Source organism: Phaseolus vulgaris, chromosome 11 (assembly GCF_051622355.1).
Source record: "Phaseolus vulgaris cultivar YP4 chromosome 11, ASM5162235v1, whole genome shotgun sequence".
NCBI classification, from domain to species: Eukaryota; Viridiplantae; Streptophyta; class Magnoliopsida; order Fabales; family Fabaceae; genus Phaseolus; species Phaseolus vulgaris.
Window position 1 is genome coordinate 30416089 of NC_143508.1, and position 26905 is coordinate 30442993.

Consider the following 26905-nt stretch of genomic DNA (forward strand, 5'->3'; position numbering starts at 1 on the left):
AAATTAAAAACAAAAAAACTAGCTGGTGCTCAGCTCCCATCACATGGGCTCTGCTCCTGGTGATCCTCTAAGGATTGATGGGCTCTGAGCCATTGGCTAGTTGATGGTTCTGACCTAGCCCTGAATCTTGTGTCATGCTCCGGGTCATCCTTCGGAAAGGTTGGGTTAGTTCAGGGAATGCTCTATCTCTCAGGTCTTCATCAGTGTTTCCTCCACAAATCTACAAGTCTTTCACTACCTTCCATCAATCTCCACTCAACACTAAAAAAGGATTGCATCATCGACTAATAGTTTTACTAGTGAAAATCTTAGTGTCTAATGAAAATATAAATGACAGAAATGTAAAAGTACATAAATTATAAACAATAGAAAATGTAAACAACGTAAATTGAAAAGAAACAATAGTATTCTTAAACAAGAAAAATGCTCTATCTCTCAAGTCTTCATCATGTTCTTCAGGTGGGAGAGAATTCGTCCATGAATTTGCAAAACCTGCAGAGAAAGGAGTTAGATCATTAACATTAAAATAATTTCTCCCTGAATACGTGTTAGGTAAATCTAACTCATAAGCATTATCATTGATAATTTTAATGATCTGGAAGGGACCATCACCACAAGGCAGGAGTTTGGATTTCCTTTGAGTAGGGAAGCGATCATTCCTCAAGTGAAGCAAAACCTAGTCCCAAGTTTAAAGATCAATGCTCTATGCCGCTAATTGGCATCTTGCACATACTTGCCTACCTTTCTTTCTATTTGGCGCTTGGTGTGTTGGTGCAAGTTTTTAATAAAAGATGCTTTTGCAAAACCATATTTGCACAAAATCTCATCAAGTACAAGAATAGGAAGTAGGTCAAGAGGTGTAAGGGGATTAAAGCCATACACAACCTCAAAAGGGGTGTGGGAAGTAGTAGAATTAACTACTCAGTTATAAGCAAACTCAATATGAGGAAGTAATTTCTCCCATACCCTAGGTTTTTGCTACCCCAAAGTGTCCCATTGAACCAACCTCATTTGCCTCCTTTACAAGATATTGTCTCAAAGACCCTTGGGGCACACAAAGTCTTTTTCCTTTAAAGAGAAAACCATCATGTATTAAAAAGTCATTGTGGCCTCCTTTTGAGCACTCTTGAAAGATGAGAGAAAAGTCAAGGTCATCTTTGTAAATTTCCTTGATGTGATCAAACCCCAAGTATTGAGTGTCTAAGACATTAAACAAGGTATGTCTTGTAGAAAGAGCATCTGCCACCACATTAAACTTCCCTTGCTTATGTTTGCTCACATAGGGAAATTTCTCAATAAACGCTACCCATTTGGCATGTCTCTTGTTAAGTTTGCTTTGACTTTTCAAATGTTTAAGAGATTCATGATCACTATGAATTACAAACTCTTTTGGAAAAAGGTAGTGTTGCCAATTTTGCAAAGCCCTAACAAGAGCATAAAGCTCTTTGTCCCAGGTGGAGTAATTGAGATGACTCCCTTTAAGTTTCTCACTAAAATAAGCTATAGGGTGACCCTCTTGAAGAAGGACAACCCCAATGTCTATGTTAGAGGCATCACACTAAATCTCAAAAGTTTTAGTAAAGTCAGGGAGTGTTAAAATAGGTGCCTTGGTTAATTTGTCTTTCAAGGTTTCAAAAACATTTGTTTGTTCTTGGCCCCATTTTAACACTACATCCTTCTTTACAATCTCATTGAGAGATGTAGCAATAATACTAAAGTCTTTTACAAATCTTCTATAGAAACTAGCTAATCCATGAAAGTTTTGTACTTCACTAATATTGGTGGGTGTGGGACAATTTCTAATTGCTGGTACCTTTTGTTCATCCACATGCACCCCTTTGGAGCTAACTACGAACCCTAGGAATTCTATATGGTCTATGGCAAAGACACATTTTTTCGGATTCGCATACAACACATCTTTCCTAAGGGTTTCTAGAACTTGCCTAACATGCACTTTATGGTCTTCTATGTTCAAGTTGTAGATAAGAATGTCATCAAAGTAGACTACTACAAACTAGCCCATAAAAGGTCTTAAGACATGATGCATAAGTCGCATGAAGGTGCTCGAATCATTCGTTAAGTCAAAGGGCATGACTAACCAATCATACAACCCAAAATTGGTCTTGAAAGCGGTTGTCCATTCATCTCCCGGTTTAATCTAGATTTGATTATATCCACTTTTAAGATCAATTTTGGTGAAGATTTGAGACCCATGTAAGTCATCTAACAAGTCATCTAATTTAGGGATGGGATGCCTATAGTTGATGGTTATGTTATTTATGACGCGACAATTCGTACACATTCTCCAACTCCTGTCTTTCTTAGGGACAAGAATGACAGGCAAAGAACTCATGCTATATTGGACCCAACCATTGTCTAATTACTCCTTGACTTGTTTTTGAATCTCTTTGGCCTTAGTTGGATTGGTTCTATATGCAAGCCTATTTGGTAAAGAAGCTCTAGGAATGAAATCGATTTGATGTTCAATTCCCCTTAAAGCAGGTAATCCTTTAAGTGGCTCTTGGAACACATTTTGAAATTCTTTTAGCAAAGGGTCCAAGCATTTTAAACTATCTACTGCTGACTCTATCAATAGGTTTTTCTTAGGATAGGCTATAAAGATAGCCTTGCGAGTTAGCATTACCTTTTTGACATCTTTGGAGGAGATGAGAAGGCTTTTCTTAACACTTTTTTTTTTCATTTTCTCTCTTCTCTTTCATTTTAACTTGGTATTGATTCACCTCTTTTGGAGAGAGATATTTTAATATGACCTTATTCCCTTGGAAGTTAAAAGATATTTTATTAGTAAGACCATCATGTAAAACTTTTCTATCAAATTGCCATGGCCTTCCTAATAGAATGTGGGTGGCTTCCATTGGAATAACATCACACAAGACCTCATTTTTATATTTTCCAATGGAGAAAGCTATGAGGACTTGTTTATTGACAATTATTTCTCTTTCTTCACTAATTCATTGTAATTTGTAGGGCTGTATGAGAGATTGTGGGTAATCCAAGTTTATCCACCACTCTTGTACTTGCCACATTTGTGCAACTACCCCCATCTACAATTAATGAACATAATTTGTCATTAATAAGGCATTTTGTATGAATAATATTTTCCCTTTGACTTTCATAAAATATTTTTGAAGTTGTCCAAGCATGTGCCTTACGACTAACAAATCACCTTCATAAGGAATCTCACTTCCTCACTTTGGCTTTTTTGAAGAGGTAGGGGAGCTAGATCTTGAAGATTGGGAACTATGGTCACTCACTACAACCCCCCCTTTGACCATTATTGTTCTTTTGGTTGGACAATTGGCAGCTATGTGCCCAAAACCTAAACATTTGAAACATTTTCTACTTGAGGTTTTGGTGGGTGACTTAAGGGTAGGGGTGGAAGGTTTTTCTTTAGAAACTTTATTGTGAGAAGAGGTTTCTTTTGAGAAATTGGAAGGATAAGTTTTTGTAGAAATTGTTTTTATCCTTTCATGAAGATTTGTAGAAGCCATCATTATGAGTATTTTTGAAAGTTGTTTTCTTCAAAACTTGTGATTCCACCTGGATGGCTAGGTGAACCAATTTCTCTAAAGAAGAATACTCATATAACTCTACAATATCTTGATTTTCTCTCCTCAAACCACTTACAAACCGAGCTATCTTTGACTCTTCAATATCATTGATGTGAATTGATTTTAGGATTGCACATTTTATTGGTTGCTCCTTGTTTATGATTTTTTTTAGCAATGTTAGGTGAGAACCCAAAGAAGATCCCTATTGGACACGAACTTAACCAAGTGGTTAAGTAAGTGTGAAGGTTCACTTCTAGAGGGCAAAGAGAAAAACATAATTATATGGTGATAATGATGCAATGTTGCAGAATTGAAGAGAATGAGACAAAGATAACCAACAATTTAAGAGACAAACATGAAAGTATAGAGGGGAATGGAATGGAGGGCGCAAAGAAAGATAAAAAGAGGAAGAGATGAAGAGAGCTTATGGAAGAAAGGAAGATGTCACACCACTTGGAGAAGAGAGGACTCTAAGATGAGTGGTGCAAAGAGTCGCCACTTGAGATGTTACCCACTCAAGATAAGACCCAAAAATGAGAGCTCACAAGTATCAAAAAATCACTTTTGCAGAGTCTCTTTACTATTCAATTTCAATTTGTAAATACATGAGCCAAGGAATCCTTTATATAGGAAGGAGTGACTTTGAGGGTAATATGAGTGAAGGGTAAAATAGGGAGGGGAGAGGGACGACCTAAGGTGTTGACCAAGGTCAATGCTGCCCCTAGTCCTAACTTTTAGAAGTTAGGGCTACCTTCCTAACCTAATGGACTTGGCACAAGCCCAATTTTATAAGTACACCCCTCTTTTATGCTATATGAACCCTATTTTACTAAAATTAAAAATAGTGAGACTAGCTGGTGCTCAGCTCCCATTGCTTGGGATCTGTTCCTAGTGATCCTCTGAGGGATGATGGGCTCTGAGGTACTGGCTAGTGGGATTTTGATGTAAGTTGATTTTAGGATTGATCATTAGGTGACACTTTTAAATTTATGATTGAGATTTTAAGACAATTAAAGAGTGAAAACCTAAGGAAAATCCCCATTGGACATTAACTTAACCAAGTGGTTAAGTAGATGTGAAGGTTCATTTCACAAAGGCAAAAGGAAAAACACAATTATATGGTGATTATGATGAAAAATATGGTGCGAAAATGAACAAGCAACAAAGGAGTTTCACAAAGCTCTTTATTGGCATGGTGCGCATACTTGCCTATCTTTCTTTCTATTTGGCGCTTGATGTGTTTGTGCAAGTTTTTAATAAAATATGATTTTTCAAAACCATCCTTGCACAAAACCTCATCAAGTACAAGAATAGGAAGTAGGTCAAGGGGTGTGAGGGGATTAAACCCATACACTACCTCAAAAGGGGTGTGAGAAGTAATAGAAAACTCAATATGAGGAAGTAATTTCTCCCACACCCTAGGGTTCCCGGAAATAAGGAATCTTAACATTTGGGCCAAAGTTCTATTTGCCACTTCTATTTGACTGTTAGTTTGGGGATGACAAGTAGTAGAAAACTAAACTTTAGTGCCAAGTTTTCCCATAATCTCTTCTAGAAGTGACTCAAAAACTTAGAGTCTCTGTCAGATACTATACTTCTAGGAAGCCCATGCAATCGAATAACTTCCTTAAAGAAGAGATTTGCAATATGACAAGCATCATATACTTTGTGGCATGGAATAAAATGGGCCATTTTGGAAAAGCGATCCACTACCACAAAGATAGAATCCATACCCTTAGATGTCTTGGGAAGACCTAAAATGAAGTCCATAAAAATGTCTACTCAAGGCATGTCCGGGATGGGAATAGAGGTATATAAACCATGGGGTTGCACCTTAGACTTAGCCTTCCTACATACTATGCACTTATCACAGAAGCTATGTATGAATTTACGCATGTGGGGCCAAAATAAATGTTCATGCAATGTATCCAAGGTTTTTGCTACCCCAAAGTGTCTGATTAAACCACCCTCATGTGCCTCCTCTACAAGACATTGTCTCAAAGACCCTTGGGGCACACAAAGTCTCTTCCCTTTAAAGAGAAAGCCATAATGTATGAAAAAGTCTTTGTGAACGCCCTTTGAGCACTCTCGATAGATGAGAGAAAAGTTAAGGTCATCTTTGTAAATTTCCTTGATGTGATAAAACTCCAAGTATTGAGTTTCCAAGACATTAAGCAAGGTATGTCTTCTGGAAAGAGCATCCGCCAACAAATTAGACTTGACTTGCTTATGCTTGATCACATAGGGAAATTGCTCAATAAACTCTACCCATTTGGCATGTCTCTTGTTAAGTTTGCTTTGGCTTTTCAAATATTTAAGAGATTCACGATCACTATGTATCACAAACTCTTTTGGAAAAAAAGTAGTGTTACCAATTTTGTAAAGCCAAAGCATAAAGCTCTTTATCATAGGTGGAGTAATTGAGATGGCTCCCTTTAAGTTTATCACTAAAATAAGCTACGGGGTGACCCTATTGAAGGATGACAACCCCAATGCCTATGTTAGAGGCATCAGACTCATTATCAAATGTTTTAGCAAAGTTGGGGAATGTTAAAATGGGTGCCTTGGTTAATTTGTCTTTCAAGGTTTCAAAAGCATTTGCTTGTTTTTGGTCCCATTTGAAAACTACATCCTTCTTTACTATCTCATTGAGAGGTGCAACAATATTACTAAAGTCTTTCACAAATCTTTTACAAAAACTAGCTAATACATGAAAGCTTCGTACTTCATTAATATTGGTGGGTGTAGGCCAATTTCTAATTGCTGCCACCTTTTGCTCATCCACATGCTCCCCTTTGGAACTCACTACAAACGCTAGGAATTCTATATGGTCTATGGCAAAGACACATTTTTTTGGATTGGCATACAACCCTAAGGGTTTCTTGAACTTGCCTAACATGCTCTTTATGGTCTTCTATGTTTAAGTTGTAGATAAGGATGTCATCAAAGTAGACTACTACAAACTTGCCTATAAAAGGTGAAATAAGTTAAATAAAAAACCAAAAGTAGTTGGAATAATTTAAAACAGTTTAAAACATTTAACAAAATTTTGTTATGAAAACAACCAATTGTTTTCAAAATCATTCAGTTGAAATAATTTTTATGTTAAGGTTTTCTTAAAAACAACAGTTGATTTATCGAAATAACCAGTTGAGTCTGTTTGACAGCAAAGACAAAACAAAACAAAGCTTTTCCAAACTATTTTAAAAATCACTAAGTGTCAAACAAAAGGTTGATTTGATATTTCAATAGGTTGAAATTTCACACCTTTTTAGAAAACCCATCTTTTCAAAAAGGTAAAGATTCAAATGAACTTGGATCATCTTAAGGAGTGAACTAACAAGTTTCAAACAACTAAACAACACACATACCCAGCAACAAAGTCTTCAAGCTTTCCACATGAATTTTGAAAACATCAAAACATCTTGTTCAACACTTATGAGAAAGCAAAAAGACTTTTGAAAGGATCTCTAGTGAAAAAGAAAGATTATAAAATTTTAAAAAGCAAAACCATTAAAATTTCCCGCGGTCAAACCTACCTAAAATATGTGTAACTCATCATTAATGGGCTCAAATATTTATAACATTAAATATTAATTATTATTTCATTTAAAAGACATAGGCAAAAGCTCAATTGACTTATAATGATTGCAAAAATCAACCCTAAACATATAGTGTTAATTGAATTACAGAGCTCAGGAGCTTATGTACTACCCGGTCCAAGAAATATGGGTCATTAATATAGATATTTCATAATTCGAGAAACTCTTCGAGAAACCGAGTTGTTGTTATTTATCCTTTTAAAAACCTGGTTGTTAATATTATTTACTATTAACCACCTACAAATTAGAATAATTTACTATAACCATTTAAAGATATATATATATATATATATATATATATATATATATATATATCATCAATCTCTGGATGATTCCATATAATTTGACATCTTATTTATACAACGATAATGACTCATGACATAGTCCGACTATCTATAAATACAAATCCTAAAAAATATTTTTATTCGTTCAATACTTGATATTCACTAATTACTCTAATATCAATATATTTTAACTGACTTGAGCATTAAAGAGTCTTCTACCGGTGAACCACCACTTAACTTTCGGTGATAAAACTCGACAATCCTAAAAGTTGATGTTCGTCATCAACTCAGATCACAAACCTTAAAACACACCATATCCAAATCCAGTAAAAATAAGAATGATAAAATAATCCATCAACGTACATCTTCTCATACTCAAACACAAATGTAGAGTATAATCAACGGAATATATCAACATGAGATGGTAAGCTATACAGAAACAATTTAATGAGACATAAATGCGATCCTAATATTTAATACATCGAACATATCAATATCATAATAACCTAAGAGGTATATTCATTTAAAACAATATGTTTATTATACACAAATTTTATTAAAAAACTTTTAAATTGTACTGTTAGAAATCTTCTTAAAATTTAATAAAAATAAATACATTTAATGTCTTAAAAAAATAAAGGACTATATTTACTAAATAGACTAGCAAGAAGATACTCTAAGAAAACTTAAATTTATGAATTTAATTTTCATATATTATTAAGAGAAGTCATTTGTAAAAATCAACAATATTAAATAACATGATAAGTATGGTTCACTAACTTTTGTGAAAAAGACTAATGAGAGCATAAAGCTTACACCAAAAATAGATAAATTAAGTTATTATACATGTGAAATTTAAGGAAGAGGAGGCATACATGACATACATGAAAATGGAAATAGAGAACAACCATTGAGAGAGTAGAGGACCTGAAAGGTGGGTCAGCCACATCCAGACATATTCATCCATGTAACACTCTCACAACACACACAGACACACATCATTACCCATATCTCAATCTCTCTCAACTTCTCATCTCACCACACACTCACACAGAGTTTTCCCTTCCATGGCATCCCAACCAACGTGGGCCGAACTGCTGGGCCACAACAACTGGGCCGGGCTTCTCGACCCTCTCCACCCCGCCCTTCGCTCCCTCATCCTCCGCTGCGGCGACTTCATCCAGGCTACCTACGACGCCTTCAACAACGACAAAAACTCACCGTTCTGCGGCTCCAGTCGCTACGGCAAGACCTCCTTCTTCCGAAAGGTCATGCTCGACAACGCCGACCACTACGACGTCACGGCGTTCCTCTACGCCACCGCCAGAGTCTCCGTTCCCGAGGCCTTCCTCCTCCACTCGCTCTCGCGCGAGGCGTGGGACCGCGAGTCCAACTGGATCGGGTACGTCGCCGTGACGTCGGAGCGGCGCTCGAAGGAGCTCGGGCGGAGGGAGATCTACGTGGTGTGGCGCGGCACCACGAGAGACATGGAGTGGATCAACGTGTTCGGCGCCGGCCAGGAGTCCGCCTCCGTGCTGCTCAACGCCGAAAGCGTCAAAGAGTTGAAGGCAAGAAAGAAGGACGGTAATATTAATAAATAATTTTTATAGTTATTTGAAAAGTTTTGGAGCATAGTTAAATTTTATATTGGATTTGTAACGCAGGTAGCAGCAGCAGTGACGATGATGAGAATTCAGGAACACCGAAGGTGATGTTAGGTTGGCTCACAATCTATACCTCCGACGACCCAAAATCCCCTTTCACGAAAAGCAGCGCAAGAACACAAGTTGTTTCTCACGTGAAATCCCTGGTAGAACGTTACAAATCTGAGAATCCGAGTGTGGTGATCATGGGACACAGTCTGGGCGCAACCCTATCGATAGTGAGTGGGTATGACTTGGTGGAAAACGGGGTAACGGATATCCCGGTGACCGCGATCGTCTTTGGGTCACCTCAGGTTGGAAACAGGGCGTTCAATAACCGGTTGAAGAGGTTGGGGAACCTGAATGTTTTGCACGTGACGAACGTGATCGATTTGATCCCGCACTATCCGGGGAAGTTGTTGGGGTACGAGCACACGGGCGTGGAGTTGGTGATCGACACGCGGAAGTCGCCGAGCTTGAAGGAGTCGAAGAACCCAAGCGACTGGCACAACTTGCAAGCGATGCTGCACGTGGTTGCAGGGTGGAACGGGGCGCGTGAGGGGTTTGAGTTGAAAGTGAAGAGGAGTCTGGCTCTGGTGAATAAGTCGTGTTCGTTTCTGAAGGATGAGTGTGGCGTGCCTGAGTCCTGGTGGGTGGAGAAGAACAAAGGAATGGTGAAGAGGGAGGATGGCGAGTGGGTTTCCAATGCACCCGATGAAGAGGATCGGCCTGTGCCTGAACACATTTAAGGATGTCATATATGGTAGGTTTTATTTCCTAATCTTCCTTTCCCCTTTTTATTCTACCAACATTTTTTTTAAATACAATATATTTCTTATGACTTTCATTTCATAAAAATATAAGTTTTAGTCTCTCTACAATTGAAACCACTTAAATAATTTTGAAATAAATATTCTAATCAAAGTATTTGAAACAACAACACAATAATATTGATAATTTATCATTATGTATACATATAAATTTTTATAAACATGGTCATGAAAATTAAATATAAAGTTTTCAATAAAACTTCTGATTGTATAACTTTAAATCAAATCAATTTAGGATAAATTCAAAATGTCATAAATTTGTATTTCATTTAATAAAAAAATATCAAGTTAATTATAATAGATAAAAAAAGATAAATACATTAAAATTAGAATAACTTTTATATCTCATATATATCATGCAAGATTATATGCATTTGATTTTAAAAATCTATAACATCTATTTGTAGATCACATTTGTAGTTTTAGTAGTTACATTTTCATCTTTATCCAAAATAGTATTTTAAAACAAACTTAATTTGACTTTAAAAACAATGACATATATATATGATCATATGTAAATATTAAAAAGATAAAGTCCAACTTTAGAAAATGATTGAGGCTGATATTTAAATGTAGAAACATAAAAATATCGAGAATTGTCTTATTTTGAAACATGAATGACAATCTTGAAGAAGAAATGAAGTTTATTTTTGGTATAAATATTTTATCATCAATGTTTTTGCCTCTATTGAGAGTAGTAGAAATAAAAAATTTGTCCAAATAATTGGCTTGTAACCTTGTTCCATCATAAAAATCATTTCTTTGATCAATGTTTCTCAAAAGCATTGTAGGTTCACCAACTTTTACTTTAAGTTGATGATTGAGAATAACTGAGCATCTAATGTCATTCACAAACTCTTACGTAAACCATCTTTAATTTCTTGGTCTTCATTTTCTTTGCAAGGTGTGTCTGAGCTTAAATAAAGTTCTTCAAGTCATAATATCATTTTCACAAAAAATAGAAACATGTGATGCAAAACAATTAGACGCTCTATCGTTAAATCGTCTATCAACAGAAAGATTAAGAAGACTAATTTGTCTAGCTAGCTTATGGTATATATATTTAATATCTAGATTACACGAATGTAATAGACCTGAAGTTGTTATAGTCCTGCACCAAATTATAAAAGTACATGCATGACCATACCATAGCCTATTAGATGCTCCTAAAGAATGAGTATAACTTATATTAGATGCTTAGAAAATAATTTTTTTATAATGTGGTTAATGCAAAAATTAAAAAACTATAGAAGTAGAATGGAAAACAACAAGGTTAAATATATAGAGAAAATAAAAATAAAAATTATGTAGATATATAAGGAAATGAAGAAAAATTGCAGATAAAAAGAAAATTGAGGAACAAATTCATATTGAGCTCCCCGAAAACGGTGCTAAATTTGATCATTATCGTTTCACAATAAAATTAAAAATGGTTTCATTGTATCTAACGGATTATTGTTGAACATGGGTTTTGATGTCTCCAGATCCAAGTGGAATGCTTGAAGGCTTTGTTGCTGATTGTGTGTGTGTTTTGTGTAGTTTGAATTTGTTAATTCACTCATAGTTATGATCCAAGGTTGCTTGATTCAAGTTCTTTTGAAAAAGATATGTTTTATAAAGAAAGTGGAAAATCAACCTGTTGAATTGTCGTTTCAACTAGTTGTTTTACGCTTAGTGTTTTTGACAAGAATTTGGAAAAGCTTTGAAAATTGGTTGACCTTATTGTCAAGCCAATTCAACTGATTGTTTCGTGTTTTTAATAGGTTGATTTTTGAAAATCCTTAACAAAATTCAGTTGGACTGATTTAATCTGTTATGGTTGTTTTAAAACTAATTTGGCTTTTGCATTAAATGCTTTTAATAACTGATTGGAGTATATATAATCTGTTTTACGTTCCTGGTTATTACTGATTAATGAGAACACTTTCAAATCAGTTTTCCAAGATTGCTTCAAGCTTTGAATACTTTCTAAGTGGAATAGGATTATGTTGTAATCAAGATTGTTTTGATCTTTGATCATTATCAGGTGTATTACATTCTCTTTCATTTGATTTTTGTAATTCTGTAAAGACTGGTGTTGTGCAGATTCAAAGGGTGTTATGAATTCTGTGGTGTTTAGCCAAAAGTGGTGTGTGTTCTTGAAGGGTTCAAGATCACCACTTTGGTGGGTGTTGTAATCAAGGTTTTGATTGGTTAGTGTATTCTCAAGGTTAGCTGAAAACTGAATGTAACTCTTGGTTAAGAGTGAACCAGTATAAATTCTCTGTGTGAATTTCTCTATCCTTTATCTCAATTAAAATTGTTTTAGTTTTGTTTTAAATAAATCTGGTATAAACAATCAGTTGATTTGCAAAAACAACCGGTTAATTTTATGCAATAACACTAAAAACAGTTTTTATATTGGATGATTGGATTTCTAATTGGTTGATTCCTCAATTCCCTTCACTGTACCTTCAAAACTTTCGAAAATCTTTCAAAAAGAATTCACCCCCCTTTTGTTTAAGGCCTAAAATTCTAACAATTACTAGACGGTTTAACACAAAAAAAGATGATAAAATAAATATGGTTAGTTGTCCGAAGTTGTCTTCTAAGGAATTCAATAATGAATCCAATAAATAAATGTTCAAAAATTATCTACAATCAATAAAACATAGCAAGAATAGTAAATTAAAAAGGGTATTGAGATTGTGTAGCATAAAATGTAGAAGACAAGATAAAAAATTAAAATATAGGCACTTGTGAGGATTTATTGCTAATTTACATATAAAATAATCCATAATTTATGAATTTATACCTTTTGGCACTTTTAATATATTTATTTGAATAAGAGTATTTTATTCTCAAATTTGGTGTTAATTGCAGGTTTTTAGGGAAGATTGGAATTTTGGATTAAAGAGTAATGATTTGAGCTAAAAAGAGAAAGCTGGAAGGTCACAAAATGGAGAAAAGTGCCGAAAAAGCCAATTTCGCAACAGGAGTATCACGCTTGAGCGAGAATGCGTCCGACAGATTGAGTCTTTTTTTTTTTTTATATTTGATCACTTATCCCATCAACGCGACATAGGAAGCGACCTAACCCTAGAAAATTAGGTTAAATAGGGGGCTAGAGGCTCAACCCTAGTGTGCAAGATTGAGAGGAAAACACCATTGAGTGAATTGTAACCCATTTGGGAGAATGGAAAGTGCTAGAAGTATACGTGGCTAATTCCACCCTTTGGGATTGGGAGTAATCTGCTTGAATTCTTATGTATTGAGATGATATCTTATATATTAAAATATTCAGTTCTTGATTGATTATTGGTATTGTTCTTTTACTACTAAATTTTTGTGACAAATTGAGAATCTTAAATCTGACCAAGAGGTATTTTTAGGGTTCGAACGTAAACAACAATACTTAACATATTTAAGTGCTAGAGATAGACTTGAAATGTTATTTTCCATTAACGTCTGATTGTGATTTCTAAGTTGTTTTTATAAGCATGTGAGATATCGATATTTAGGAAACATTCTTAAGAACTTTATATGCGAGAGATCGATATAAATAAATTTTCTACGGACATCAATTTCAATCAAAGAACTTAATATTAACATGCTAATCAAAATACATGAGAGTGAGAGAGATGAAACCTAATCCCTATTTTTCCAACTTGAAGCAACTAATTCTTTGTCTGTTTTCTTATTGATCATTGCCAACACACTCAATTCAACACTCTTTTTATTGTTATGTTCTATATTTAGCGATTATTGTACTTGATAATTCACCGTTCCTTGTAGGATCGATATCCATCCTTATGAACAATTATTACTTTTGACAAACACGGTGCACTTGCCGTAGAAAGTCATCACACCCTAGGTAGCCCCTCCCCCTTGCCATTTCTACCCTTCACCCATCTTGCTCACCAAGACACCCCTTCCTATAAATAGGGTGTCATGCCTCATGTATTTTCACATTGAAATTTGAAGTAAAGAAACTCTGTTGGAGTGAATTTGTGAGTCTGAGTACTCTGAGTTATTTGGGTCTTATCTTGGGTGGGTAATATCCCAAGTGGCGACTCTGGGTCTTATTTTGGGCGGGTAATATCTCAAGTGGCAGCTCTTGCATCACTCATCTTGGAGTCCCTCTGCTCCAAGTGGCATGACTTCCTTTCTTACTGATAAGTGTCTAATTTCAGTAATATTTCATATTAAAATATAGGCACTTATGAGGATTTATTGCTAATTTACATATAAAATAATCCCTAATTTATGAATTTATACCTTTTTACATTTTTTATGATCTTTATTTGAATAAGAGTATTTTATTCCCAAATTTGGTGTTAATTTCATATTTCTAAAAAAGATTGGAGATTTGGATTAAAGATGAAATGATTTGAGCTAAAAAGATAAAGATAGAAGGTCCCTGAATGGAAAAAGATGCAAAGAAAGATTGAGCCTTTTTTATATTTTATCATTTAGCCCATTAGCGCGACACAATAAATAACCTAACCCTAGAAAACTAGGATAAATAGAGGGCTAGAGGCTCAACCCGAGGGTGCCAGATTGAGAGGAAACATAGAGTGAATTGTAACCAATTGGGAGAATGGAAGTTGCTAGAAGTATGCGTAGCTAATTCTACCCTTTGGGATTGGGAGTGATCTGCTCAAACTCTTATGTATTGAGGTGATATCTTATATATTAATATTTAGTTCTTGATTGATTATTGGTATTGTTGTTTTACTCTTAACTTTCCGTGACAAATTGAGAATCTTAAATCTGACCGAGAGGTATTTTTAGGGTTTGGACCTAAACATCAATAATTAGCATATTTGAGTGCTAGGGATAGACTTGAAATGTTAATTGCCATTAACGTCTGAGTGTGATTTTAAAAACTTGATGACTTTTTTTTACGGCAAGTGCACCGCGTTTGTCAGAAGTAATAATTGTCCCTAAGGACGGATATCGATCCCACAAGGAACAGTGAATTATCGAGTACAATATTCACTAAATATAACAATAAAAAGAGTTTGAAGTGATAATGTTGGCACTGATCAATAAGAAAACAAACAAAGAATTAGTTGCTTCAATTGGAAAAATAGGATTAGGTTTCATCTCTTCCACTCTCATGTATTTTGATTAGCATGTTAATATTAAGTTCTTTGATTGAAATTGATGCCCGTAGAAAATTCATTTATATCGATCTCTCGCATATAAAATCTTTAAGAATGTTTCCTAAATATCGATCCCTCGCATATTTATAAAAACAACTTAGAATCACACTCAGACGTTAATGGCAATTAACATTTCAAGTCTATCCCTAACACTCAAATATGCTAAGTATTGATGTTTAGGTCCAAACCCTAAAAATACCTCTCGGTCATATTTAAGATTCTCAATTTGTCACGGAAAGTTAAGAGTAAAACAAAAATACCAATAATAAATCAAGAACTGAATATTAATATATAAGATATCACCTCAATACATAAGAGTTTGAGCAGATTACTCCAATCCCAAAGGGTAGAATTAGCTACGCATACTTCTAGCAACTTCCATTCTCCCAATTGGTTACAATTCACTCTATGGTGTTTTGCTCTCAATCTAGCACCCTTAGGTTGAGCCTCTAGCCCTCTATTTATCCTAGTTTTCTAGGGTTAGGTTGTTTATTGTGTTGCGCTAATAGGCTAAATGATAAAACATAAAAAAGGCCCAATCTTTCTTTGCATCTTTTTCCATTTTGGGACCTTCTATCTTTATCTTTTTAGCTCAAATCATTCATCTTTAATCCAAATCACCAATCTTCCTTAGAAATATGCAATTAACACCAAATTTGGGAATAAAATACTCTTATTCAAATAAAGATCATAAAAAATGTAAAAAGGTATAAATTCATAAATTAGGGATTATTTTATATGTAAATTAGCAATAAATCCTCATAAGTGCCTATATTTTTGTTGGGTTTAATAGTGTCAAAGTTCAAGAGGGGGAGTGAATTGACCTTTTAAAAACTTCTCGCAGAAACAGTGTTTAACACAGTTTACAAAAAATAAATCGATTTATTTGACAATGAACAAATTTATTTTGGCACTGTTTGTGTGTTTGAAAACCATTTATACAGCAAGGTTAATCACAAGATTATGCAGATAGATCTTCCAGATGCACACACACTGATATCAGATTGAGAAACAGTGAATCACAAAAACAACAAGCTTCAATTTCAAGAAAATTGATTTAGGTTCAATTAATGGCTTGACAATGAATTGAGTTATCTATTACAATCAACCTGTTCTAGTGGCTATTAGCAGATTATGAGTGTTCTTCTTGAAATCAAACAGTTTTCCAGAAATTAAGAACAATATGAACTGAGCCCAAAAAGAACAGATTTATTTTTGATTGAACAAATTTATTTCTTTGCTGTTTTTAACAATTATGCAGAAACTTAAGTGCAGAGATTGAGAGAGAATGTACACAAGGCAATTATACTGGTTCACTCAACTGAGCTACATCCAGTCTTCACCTAAACCAAGGTGAAATTCACTAAATCACATTTCAAACAACACAAATCCCACTGTTCTTGAAACCTACAAGAACTTAGGTACACTTGCTGAAAAAACCTATTTCAGCACACACCCACTCTTCAAGAAACCCTATCAAGAAGAGTGTACAACCAAACTTTTACAAAAAATGAAAAGTGAAACGACTACACCTGATTGAGGATGCAGAAATCTGTCTTAAACCAGTAGACAAGATTGCTAGAACAGTAGCAGCACCTCACACCAAGCTTTTGGAACCAAACAAGAACAAGCACTTTGTGATTTTTGAAATCTTTGAAGAACAAATGCTAATTCTCTGTAAACTCTTAATTCTCTGCTGTAAAACTTGTTTTTACAAATGTATGAACGATATTTAAACTTAGAAACAAGTTTTCATTTTATAGAAAACCAACTTATAACAGAATTTTGAAAAATAGTTAAAGTTGTTATAAAATGAACAGATTGAAAATAAAATGAACAGATTTATTTTCAAAAAGCAGTTAGAGAATTGTTAAGTGAGGAGACTTAGTCAACCATTCTGGTGCAGGGATAAAACTGAAAAAACGTTTTAGCTAGACATGGCACCAGAGACAAAATGAATCTATTCATTTACAAATGAACAGATTTATTTTTCAAAACGAAAACAGAAAAGTTTAACTATTCAGAACACAATAGTTTTGAAAGATAGAAGACTTAGTCAAAATACATGATGCACAAAATCTAATTTTCACAAGACTTAGCCAAGGCATCAATTTAAAAATGAATCTGTTTATTTAGAAAAGAACAGATTTATTTTTATGCAGTAAACGTGTTTTTTGTAAAACATGTGAAAAATAGTTTAAGAAATCTTATGCTTGTTCTTATCACATGGCCAGTGGTTATGAGGTGAGTTACTCAGCAAAAAGCCCACTCTTAAACAACCTCTAAGCACTACCTAAGACATACTTAAAGCAAAGCAAAATACACATGAAATGTACATAGAAGTCTTCATCAAACACATGTCTTGAAGGGGCAGCAACCATCTTCAACAATCTCCCCCTGTTTGATGGAGACAAATGCCCATAGCTCTTGTTGCTTTAAGAACCTGCACTGCACCAAAAAACTAAACCAGAAAAATACAGAAACATTGCATAGCAAGTGAAATGGTTTTAAGGTGCAGAATTAACTCCCTGTTTCAGCTAGCTTCACCTAGCATGGTGAGCTATTTTTCTCCCCCTTTGGATTCATCAAACAACATGTAATCATAGGGAAAAAACCAGAAGCATAACCATAATAGTCCAAAAGATAAAGACAAATTGTTCATCATTACAGAATTTTAAAACTGATAAAGAAAGCATGAAAATACTTCTAATCTTTGTAGTATAGCTCTGCAAGTTGTGCCTGAACCCCTTCAATCTGATCATCAAGGTGCTGAAACCTTGCTTGAGTAGTCTCAAAGTATGCCCTTTGTTCTGCAGTCATTACATCAAGGCGATACAACACTTGCCTTTCAAACATGGACATTGGTTCTCCTCGGTATTCTGGAGATTGATAGGCAATTATGGCATTTGCAGCAACTTCCTCATGCATAAATTGGGTAGGAGGTGAGTCATCCTCCATAGGAACAACTTCATCCTCATCCTCATTGTGGAGGTTTGATGCTTCATGTTCTGCTTGAGGGTCATTCCCTTTGAGAACCACCCACTTGTCCTCAATTTTGTGAAATCCCATTTTGGTGAGAGTTGAATTATCAATCTCACTTACAGCCTTGATAGGGTCGTTTCTCTCATTTGTAACATCAACACCAAAGTAATCAATCAATTTGGAAACAAGTATAGCATAGGGAAAGCGGTAATCAGCCAACCTTTTTGACTTCAGCATGTGTTCATTGATAATGAAAACCCAATTTACCTTAATCTGGTTCATGATGCAATATAGAAGGATTAAATCCTCTTCATGTAAAACAATATGGTTTGTACCTCTTGGGATAAGTTGCCATGCTATGATGTAGGCAATAAGACGTGGAGTGAGGTTCAAATGCCCTACATGGAACCTGCTTATACTCTCTGTAGGATTCCTCATACAACTTTTATAATATTGCAGCTTGTTGAATATAGTCATCCGAGTATAGGCGCCCTATGAAGAAGAATTATTCAATTTGGTACATGCTAAGACGATCTAGCTCAGAATGAATAGAGTCATTTGAGTATAAATGCTTTGAGAAGATGAGACTACTTGGTACGATATTGATAAAGACGGTCAAGCTTGAGATAGGTGCAACTACTTGAATGGGCACCCTATGAAGTTAGGCATCGAGAAATCGATCCAGTAATCAATTGAAGTAGAGAGTTGCTCTAACCACGAAGGCGTCATTACTTGAGGGTATACGTTCAGTTAAGGTAAATAAGTTATTACTTTCACAGTTAAGTTATCAGAAAGTTGTTATATTACTTGTTCCTGCCGGTTGACCAGATCGTGCTTCGTGCGCAGCTAAGACTCGTGTATCAAGGACTCCTTCGTCTTTGTTCCAGATCACCACCCTTCGCCGCCGTGAGTACCTGAAACAGAGAGAACAAAGGGCGCCCTCGCGGCCGTTTGCACTCCGACGCTCAAGTCAGTAAGGCAGTAAACACCGCGCACCTCCGTATCGGAACACTGTGACTCAGGTGTTCTGAAGGTGCATAACCGTTTTCTAACTAACTTCTCTCTTTGGTGCTCAAATCACTCGTGCGTACAAGGTGTAAGCTAGCAAATGATTCGAGTGCGTGTAATACGTAAAATGTCAGAACGTACCTCACTAAGCTTTCAGAAAAGCTTATATACCTTGGGTTTCAGTGCTACTGCCATGTGTCACTTTATGACTTAAGCGCAACTCCACGTGGAAGGCCTTACGACGCTGTAACCCAAGTTAGGGAAATCCTAGCGCGTAAGTCTTCCCTCCTCGAAGTGTATCCGGCGCAGGGGATGACTACCTGGGTGCCAACTCATGCGGCCCAGCCTCTAGTCACTCGCCCTGGGAGTATCTCAGCCTTCCTCTCGCACCATGCATGTAGATTACCCCTGGGACGTGGCCCTCTCCCAGGTCGTGTCTGTCCCAGTGACTCTCCAAAGGTAGCGTGGATTGCCATGTCCCTACACCTCATGCATGGGTACTTCACGAGTCAGGCCACTCCCTGCTGGTACTGGGAATATGGCATTGAAGCCACCTTTCTCTTTTCTTTATTACCGTTCTGAGGTACTGAGGCCTGAGGCCTCCACGCCCGTACTGTGGCCTCTCACTGTGCCGCCTCACGCCCTGCTGCCCCCTCCACGGTCGCTCCTACCTGTGGGTATCGGGGGATGACATCATCCAGGCACGCTCTCAGGACAACGGGTTACGCCTTTAAGGTGGATGACGCCTAAACCTGCCGACGCCCAAAGCTGGCGACACCCATACCTGGCGACGCCCAAGGCGGTCAACACACTAACTTTCCTCCTTGGAGCCCCTTGGTGGGTCCCATTGTATGTTTGACTTTGGTCAATGCCCGAGGACGGGTCGGTACATTACTTGTGTTAGGATGAAGAAAGTGAATTAAGCATTAGGGCATGCATTCGTAGAGATGTAAGTAAACTCCTCACCTACTCTGTGGAAGTGTCATGTCAGTTGCCAACAATGGTAAGACTCTTTGCCTAAACAAGCTCGGCTCGAGCCTAGAGGCTTGTGTATTGGGCAGGAGTGCTCGGGACCTCGGTCCTAGTATTTGAGTATGGTTAGCTCAACTTTGGGCCCAAAAGCGGGTCATGGGCTCGACCCAGTTTCGTTGGTAAGCCCGATGGAGAATAATTAAAATAGAGAAAATAATAAGTTTGGTCATATATTAATATAAAGGTGATTAGTTAAATATATATGTCGATATATATTAAGTTGTTGTTTCTAAGTACTAGAGACTGAAACTAATTATCATTTTGTATGCTCTCACTGAATTGATCATCAGAGTGTGATCAACAGGTAGAGCCCCTTTTGTCTCAACGAAGCGTTGTTTAGTGCAACAGGTAGAGCCCCTTCTGCCTCAACAACATTATAAACTTCTCTAAATGGAAAGAATGCATGTAGTTCATCAACATGATTCCCAAATAGAGTGCACTCAATTTAAAAACTATTGAAAAAGTAATATTGGTTAAATTTTTTGAATAAGACAATATTATTTTTTTAAAACAACATATATGTTACCCATAAACCTCTACGAAGATTGTTAGGAAAAGAGAATGACTTCATTAAACTAAGAAAGGAGTTTAATTGGTTTTGAAATCTTTTTCACAAAAATATCCTTTCTTGGAATTCTTTCAAAACCTCTTTAAGATAGAAAAACTGAATGCAATTATAAGTGGAGGCAAGATTGATACAATAATATTTTGTAGCACAAATATAAAAAGAAAGACAAAGAAATATTGCACAATATTTTTATACTGGTTCTGATCAATAAGATCTTACATCCAGTCTCAACAATTCAACATGAGAAATGTTGATTCTACTAACTTTGAAAGTTAATACAAACAAGAATCAACACCTCGACAATCTCAAGATGGTGTACATACAAAAGGAAATCAATATCCATCAACTCTTGATCACAAAGAGGATATATTCCAATCAACTCTTGACCCACCTCAAGAAGATCTCAACCTTTATCAACTCTTTATAACCCAATAAAATATATGTCTTATCTACTCTTCTTTATAACAAAAAATCTTGATACCAAAAGGATATTAGCCCTATCAAATATTACAATCCAAAAGCATATATAGCTTATCAACTCTTGATCACCAAGAACAACAACATTGGAGCAATCAAGTAATAACAAAAATTACAAACTACTACTGAAACACTTAAGTAAAAACAATAAGAAAGATTTTACCAATCTTATTCACAACACAAGCATATACAAGATTCAACAACACAACGTTTGATAATCAAATCTTGAAAGTGAATAAGTGAAAGAAACTATTCGAAAAACCCAAATTATATTACTTCTAATCATATATCAATCCTCTTAAAATTTGTATAAAACATTGAGCCAAGTTCTTTATTTATAGAGTTTCAAAATCACATATTAAAATTGAATTTTTTGCTCTAAATCGATTATATTAGTATTTAATTGAATATTCTTTGAAAAATAGTTATAACAACTTCTATTTTATTTTATTAAAACAAGTGTTAAATGATTAAAACAGGTTTTTACAACTCTGGTTCATTCTGTTAAAAAGTGTGATGATCAATGAAATCACTTAGAAAAGATTTTCCAATTTTTTTGCTTTATTCAATTAAAAGAGACATAATTGATTTTATTTTTCTTAAAACATTTTAAAAGGTTTTTCATATTTCAAAATTCATTTTAAGATGACCGTGTGCTTGCCTTGCAAATACCTTTGTGTGAAAGACTTAGATAACAATTACACAAATGGCCAAAACATTCTAGATACATCTAAACCATGTTGTTTTCATTATTCATCATCAAAACATCATCACTTCAAGCTTTAGGCTTGTTCAAGTCCAACAAAGATGAAATTCAACTTTGTTATTTTCCTTGTTTTATCTAACTTTCTTTCAATTTTGTTAGAATATATGGTCTTAAACAAGAGGGGGGGGGGTGAATTATTTATAAGATATTTTCGAAAACTTTTGAAGGTTTAATGAAATTCTGTGTAGAAATCCAGAAGAGGAATCAAGTTAGCCAAGAACACAAACTGTTTTAAAGCAAAACACAGAAAAACAATCGGTTGTTTCTTCGAATCAATTAGTTGTTTATACCAGTTAAAACTTAAACAGCTTAAAAACATAATTTAAAGGATTTCAGAGAAAGAGAAATGCACACAAACAATTTATACTGGTTCGCTCTTACAACAAAAGCTACATCCAGTTTCCAAAAACCACTGGGTAATCCACTAAGCAATCAAACCATATTACAAAACACCACACACCAAAGTAGTGACCTTGAACCCCTCAAGAAACACACTACCTTTGGCAAACCAACCCAAGAGTATTGATCTTGAACACCCAAAGAACACACAACACTCCTTGGCAATACAACAACAGAAATACAGAAGATTGAGAAAGGATTACACCTGATTAAAGTACAATCTGAAAAGAATACAATTGCAATCCTATTCCGTTCTCACTGGAAAAATCCAAAACTTGATGTCAATCTTGAAAAACTTGAGATCAAATATGTCAAACTGAATTTCTCAAAACTGTTTCTTACACTTTAGAAACATATAACAAACTATTTATATTTTCCAAAGATTGGTCAAAACATTTAATGAAGGAGCGTATTTAGTTAGAAATCATTTAAAACAGATTCACCATTCAAAACAGAATTCAGTTAGGATTTTCAAAGAAACAATCAGTTGAAACCATGAAACAACCGATTGATTTGGTTTGATAGTTAAGTCAACCAAGTCAAACAACTTTCAACCTTTTTCAAAACATCTAAGAACAAAACAACCGGTTGATTCGACAAAACAATAGGTTGTTTTTCACTTAGTTGGAAAAACATTTAGTTTCAAAAAGGTTTTAATTCACATCAGTTTTAGATTCAACAAAAGAGTGGATCACACTTTAATCTACCCAGATCCCACCCACACACAGCAACAACACCATCCTTTCATCAAACACCTTGGATTTGGATTCTTCAAAGCTCTTGATCACTCTTGATCAACAAATTTCACCGCTTAATGATTAAACTTCAAAAATGTAATTTACTTGACATGATGTTAAACCATAATTGTTTAAATTACCCACTAAGTAATATGTATCAAAACCAGGACAAATATTCACAAAAAGAGGTATATGTTGTGGGTTTGTTTTTGAAACCAATTTATTATCAAGTAGAACTACCTTTGTTGCAAACTGGAAGTTAATTTTATAAGGATGATGAGTCGTTATAGAACACTCACCATTTGAGGCAACATATAAAGATTGGATAGAATAAACACTAGCCTCAACATTTTCATTTAGGAATTTATAAATTAGAGTCATTCTTGTTGAAGCATAGAAGATTGGATAGAATAAACACTAACTGCATGAAGATTTTGAGTAAAAATAATTATAAATTAGAATATCCTTAAAGTATACAGAGAAATATAATAGTCATTGTATGAGGTAAAGAAATTGTGAGATCTTACCTCTTTGTCGTGTAGAACCAACTCCATTGAAAATGGGAACCTATGTTTAGTGAAATCTGTCCCCGAACCACAACCGTATAACCCTAGCGATGAGATTCCAGTTTTCTTTTTTGGAGTGACTTCAAATGTGAAGTGAATTGACTTTTCCAATTATGATTATTGAAGTCACATTGGTTTAATAGAAAAATTTCACGCAAAAAAATTAAATGAGTGTGAGAAGTATAATAGTCATTGCATGAGGTAAACAAATTGTGAGATATTAACTATTTCTCCCGTAGAACCAACTTCATTAAAAAGGGAAACTTATGTTTAGTGAAATTTCCCACGAACAACAACCGTATAACCTTGGTGATGAGATTCTAGTTTTTATTTTTAGAAGTGATTTCATTTGTGAAGTGAATTGGCTTTTCCAATAATAATCAGTGAAGTCACAATGATTTAGTAGCAAAATTTCATGTAAAAACAAAAATGAGTGAAGACACGTGTATATTGAAACATTAAAGAAAAAAAAATCCTAATTCGTTCAAAATTAGATCTTTTACCTAAACAGGAGAAACTTTAAGGCATAACACAAAAGTAGTGGCCTAATATGTTTTAGAAAGCAAGATTGTAAACCCTAACTTGTTCAATGTTAAGAATTTTGTTAAAAAGGATAAATTTCAAGCAATAAAAAGGAAAATATTGGCATAATCTACTTTGAGATTGTAAACCCTAATATATTCAAAGCTAACTATTTTACCCAAAAACAAAAAAATAAGGCAAAAATAGAAAATCAGTGGCATAATCTGTATGAATAAATCAAAAGAAAATTATAAAAGAAATTTTACTTTAAATCCTTAAAAACTTATGATGGTGGCAAAAGATTTCCATTGAGAGTTTAAAATTCAAAATTTCAAATTGCAATAGATGTCTCTGGTTAAAGATTTTACCTATTTGCTTCCCATGGATTAAGATATCACCATAAATATAACATGACCTTATCGAAACTGAGATAGGGCATGCATTCCATTACTTCTTAGAAAAATATATTTTGTCCTTTTTTTGGAGAGTGTTGGAGTCAAAGAACACAGTCAATTGAAAATGTGGATCATTGTTTTGGCAAAGTGTGCATTGCACAAATTTCTTTGACGAAGATAAGACAATGGGTGTTGTGTAAAAGGAGATTAGGATTTGGGAGAATGAAAACAACTCTAAAGTAGATGGTAGCATGAATTTGGCAAAGCATGGAATGGTGGAGTAGTGGGTGCGACACATAGAGGAGTTGTGAGAAACAAAGTAACATTTGGAAAATTTGAGAAAGCTCCATCGTGATGGAGTTTAGGATCTGTGAAGAGAGGGGTGTCTTAAGGTGTGTCACATCTTAGTGTTGAGAGAACCACACGTGGTGTGTTGGGCGAGCCATGCATCATGTAATGTGCCACATATATGCGATGGTTCATTTTTCTGAAAAATTATCTAAATTTATGTTTTTAAATTTTTCTTTTATTTTTTTACGACAATAAAAGTTATCATTTGTCCTCCATTCATTTTTATTGTTTATAGATTTCAATTAGGATAACTCTAATTTCATTTTTTTATTGTATAAATAATTTTTAAGAGATAAATAATATTACCATTAAAATTAAGTGAATTTTAGGTGCACCCAAACTTAACAATAACCACGTCTAATCATCATTCAATCACAAATTATCATAAATTTTATTAAAAACTATAGGTAAAGTGTGGCCATATTTATTTTTACCGAATTATCTCTCTTTCCCCTCTAATTTTCTTTCACAATAGTGTATATACAGTTTAAAGGAATGACCAACAATCCTCTTTCAAAAAATAAATTATAGTTGAGACCTGGAATTGGAAGTACAATTATTGCAGTGAATGTAATTTGATATAACACTCATGTAGGACAAAATGGAGCACATTTTTCATCATTTCGAGATGGTTCTCAAATTATCATTTCTCTTAATTAATATTTAAGAGATCAAATTCCTTGTTAAAGGCAGGTACAAGTGTTGGAAAAGTAAAAGAAAAGGTTCCATTACATCCTTTAAGAATATGTGCTAATTCTCCTAGTATGTTATTTAAAAGAACATGAAGTGCTTTATATTGTCCCATTCTATAATGAAAAATTTATTATTCCTTTTAATTTGCTTCTCTTAGAAGGAACTTTTCATTGTTGTTTCTCAAATTTGATCCCATCACTCATTTTACATATTTCATCGTCTCTATTTATTTATGCCGCATCTTCTAATTTGACATTCGATATGTAATTTAATGAATATATCGACATGATACCACACTGTACTATACATGAAAATATTCACATTCATGTAATTTCTTTTCTATTATATTTATACCAAGTGTCCGGTTTTTGGTGGTATTTTCGTATGTTCGGTTCTTTTGTATTACGAGGCCTGCTCGGTTCTTTTATGTCATGAGAGACCTACTCGGTGCTTGGACCTAAGCAAACCTGGACCAACGACCTTGATCAGGTTGGACCTAGATCGCATGATGAGTACACAAAGTAATTTCACTAATGCACCCCCTTAAAAGATATATTTGGGTGGTAGATATAATTTTGTTATTATTGCTAATATGTGACAATATTTTCCGTGTTACGTATCTGTTGCATGTTTCTGTTGCATATCTATTACACATGGCTAGTTGCTATTAACCCTAGTAATATAGGGAGACGTTTGGGTAACAGATAGTGGGTCTGCGAATAACACTTGAAGATCATTGGTGCCCGTGGTAGGTGGTTTTTCGTTACCAATAAAAGTTTAATGTGATTATTTTTTAGTTAAGATTCACTGAGCTCCAGGGAGAGTGGTTGCATGTTGCATGAGCAGTGATAAAAAGAAGAATAGGTCTCCAGGAAAAGGTATGTTGTTTTTCGCTCATTTTACTAAATTGTTACTTTTCGGTGAGCCCTAGCTGACTTGATCGTCGAAGTGTCATCAACAGGAAGGGCGCCCTTTGTCCCAACAGAGCCATACTAGAAGCAACTAAGAGAGACGTTGAAGAAGGTGCATTCATCCTAGGTCAACTGGCACTGCAGTCAACCGACAAGATCATTTGGCGCCCACCGTGGGGCCCGCTAAAACCTGATCTCATCCACACTTTGTTCAAACCCGTAGAAGGAGATGAGGAACGCAAGGCAAGTACTAGTGGTGCAAGAAGGTACAGGAAAGGCCCCCACTTTGCAGCAACTTATGGAGACCATCAGGGCCCTCCAAGAAGCCAATGAACAATCTAGACAAGAGTAAGAGAAATTACGAGAAGAGCTACGCAAAACCAACGAGGATCTGTGACGTGATCGACGTATCCCAGGACA

The 26905-nt window shown here is 35.0% G+C and overlaps 1 protein-coding gene across 3 annotated transcripts; it reads left to right on the forward strand.

Annotated features, from left to right (window-relative positions):
- Nucleotides 1–8300: 8300 nt before the first annotated feature.
- Nucleotides 8301–13228, forward strand: LOC137819034 (alpha/beta-Hydrolases superfamily protein). 3 transcript variants are annotated; one of them, XM_068622755.2, is made up of 3 exons: nt 8301–9042; nt 9123–9864; nt 11416–12211. In XM_068622755.2, exons 1-2 carry the CDS (start codon nt 8526–8528, stop codon nt 9848–9850), a joined length of 1245 nt encoding a protein of 414 aa, XP_068478856.2. In that variant the 5' UTR covers nt 8301–8525; the 3' UTR covers nt 9851–9864; nt 11416–12211. The 3 variants fall into 3 exon arrangements, with proteins under 3 accessions (XP_068478856.2, XP_068478866.2, XP_068478874.2); XM_068622765.2 differs by lacking the exon at nt 11416–12211 and adding an exon at nt 12794–13228 and having other exon boundaries at nt 8316–9042; XM_068622773.2 differs by having other exon boundaries at nt 8316–9042; nt 12017–12211.
- The last annotated feature ends 13677 nt before the right edge of the window (nt 13229–26905 follow it).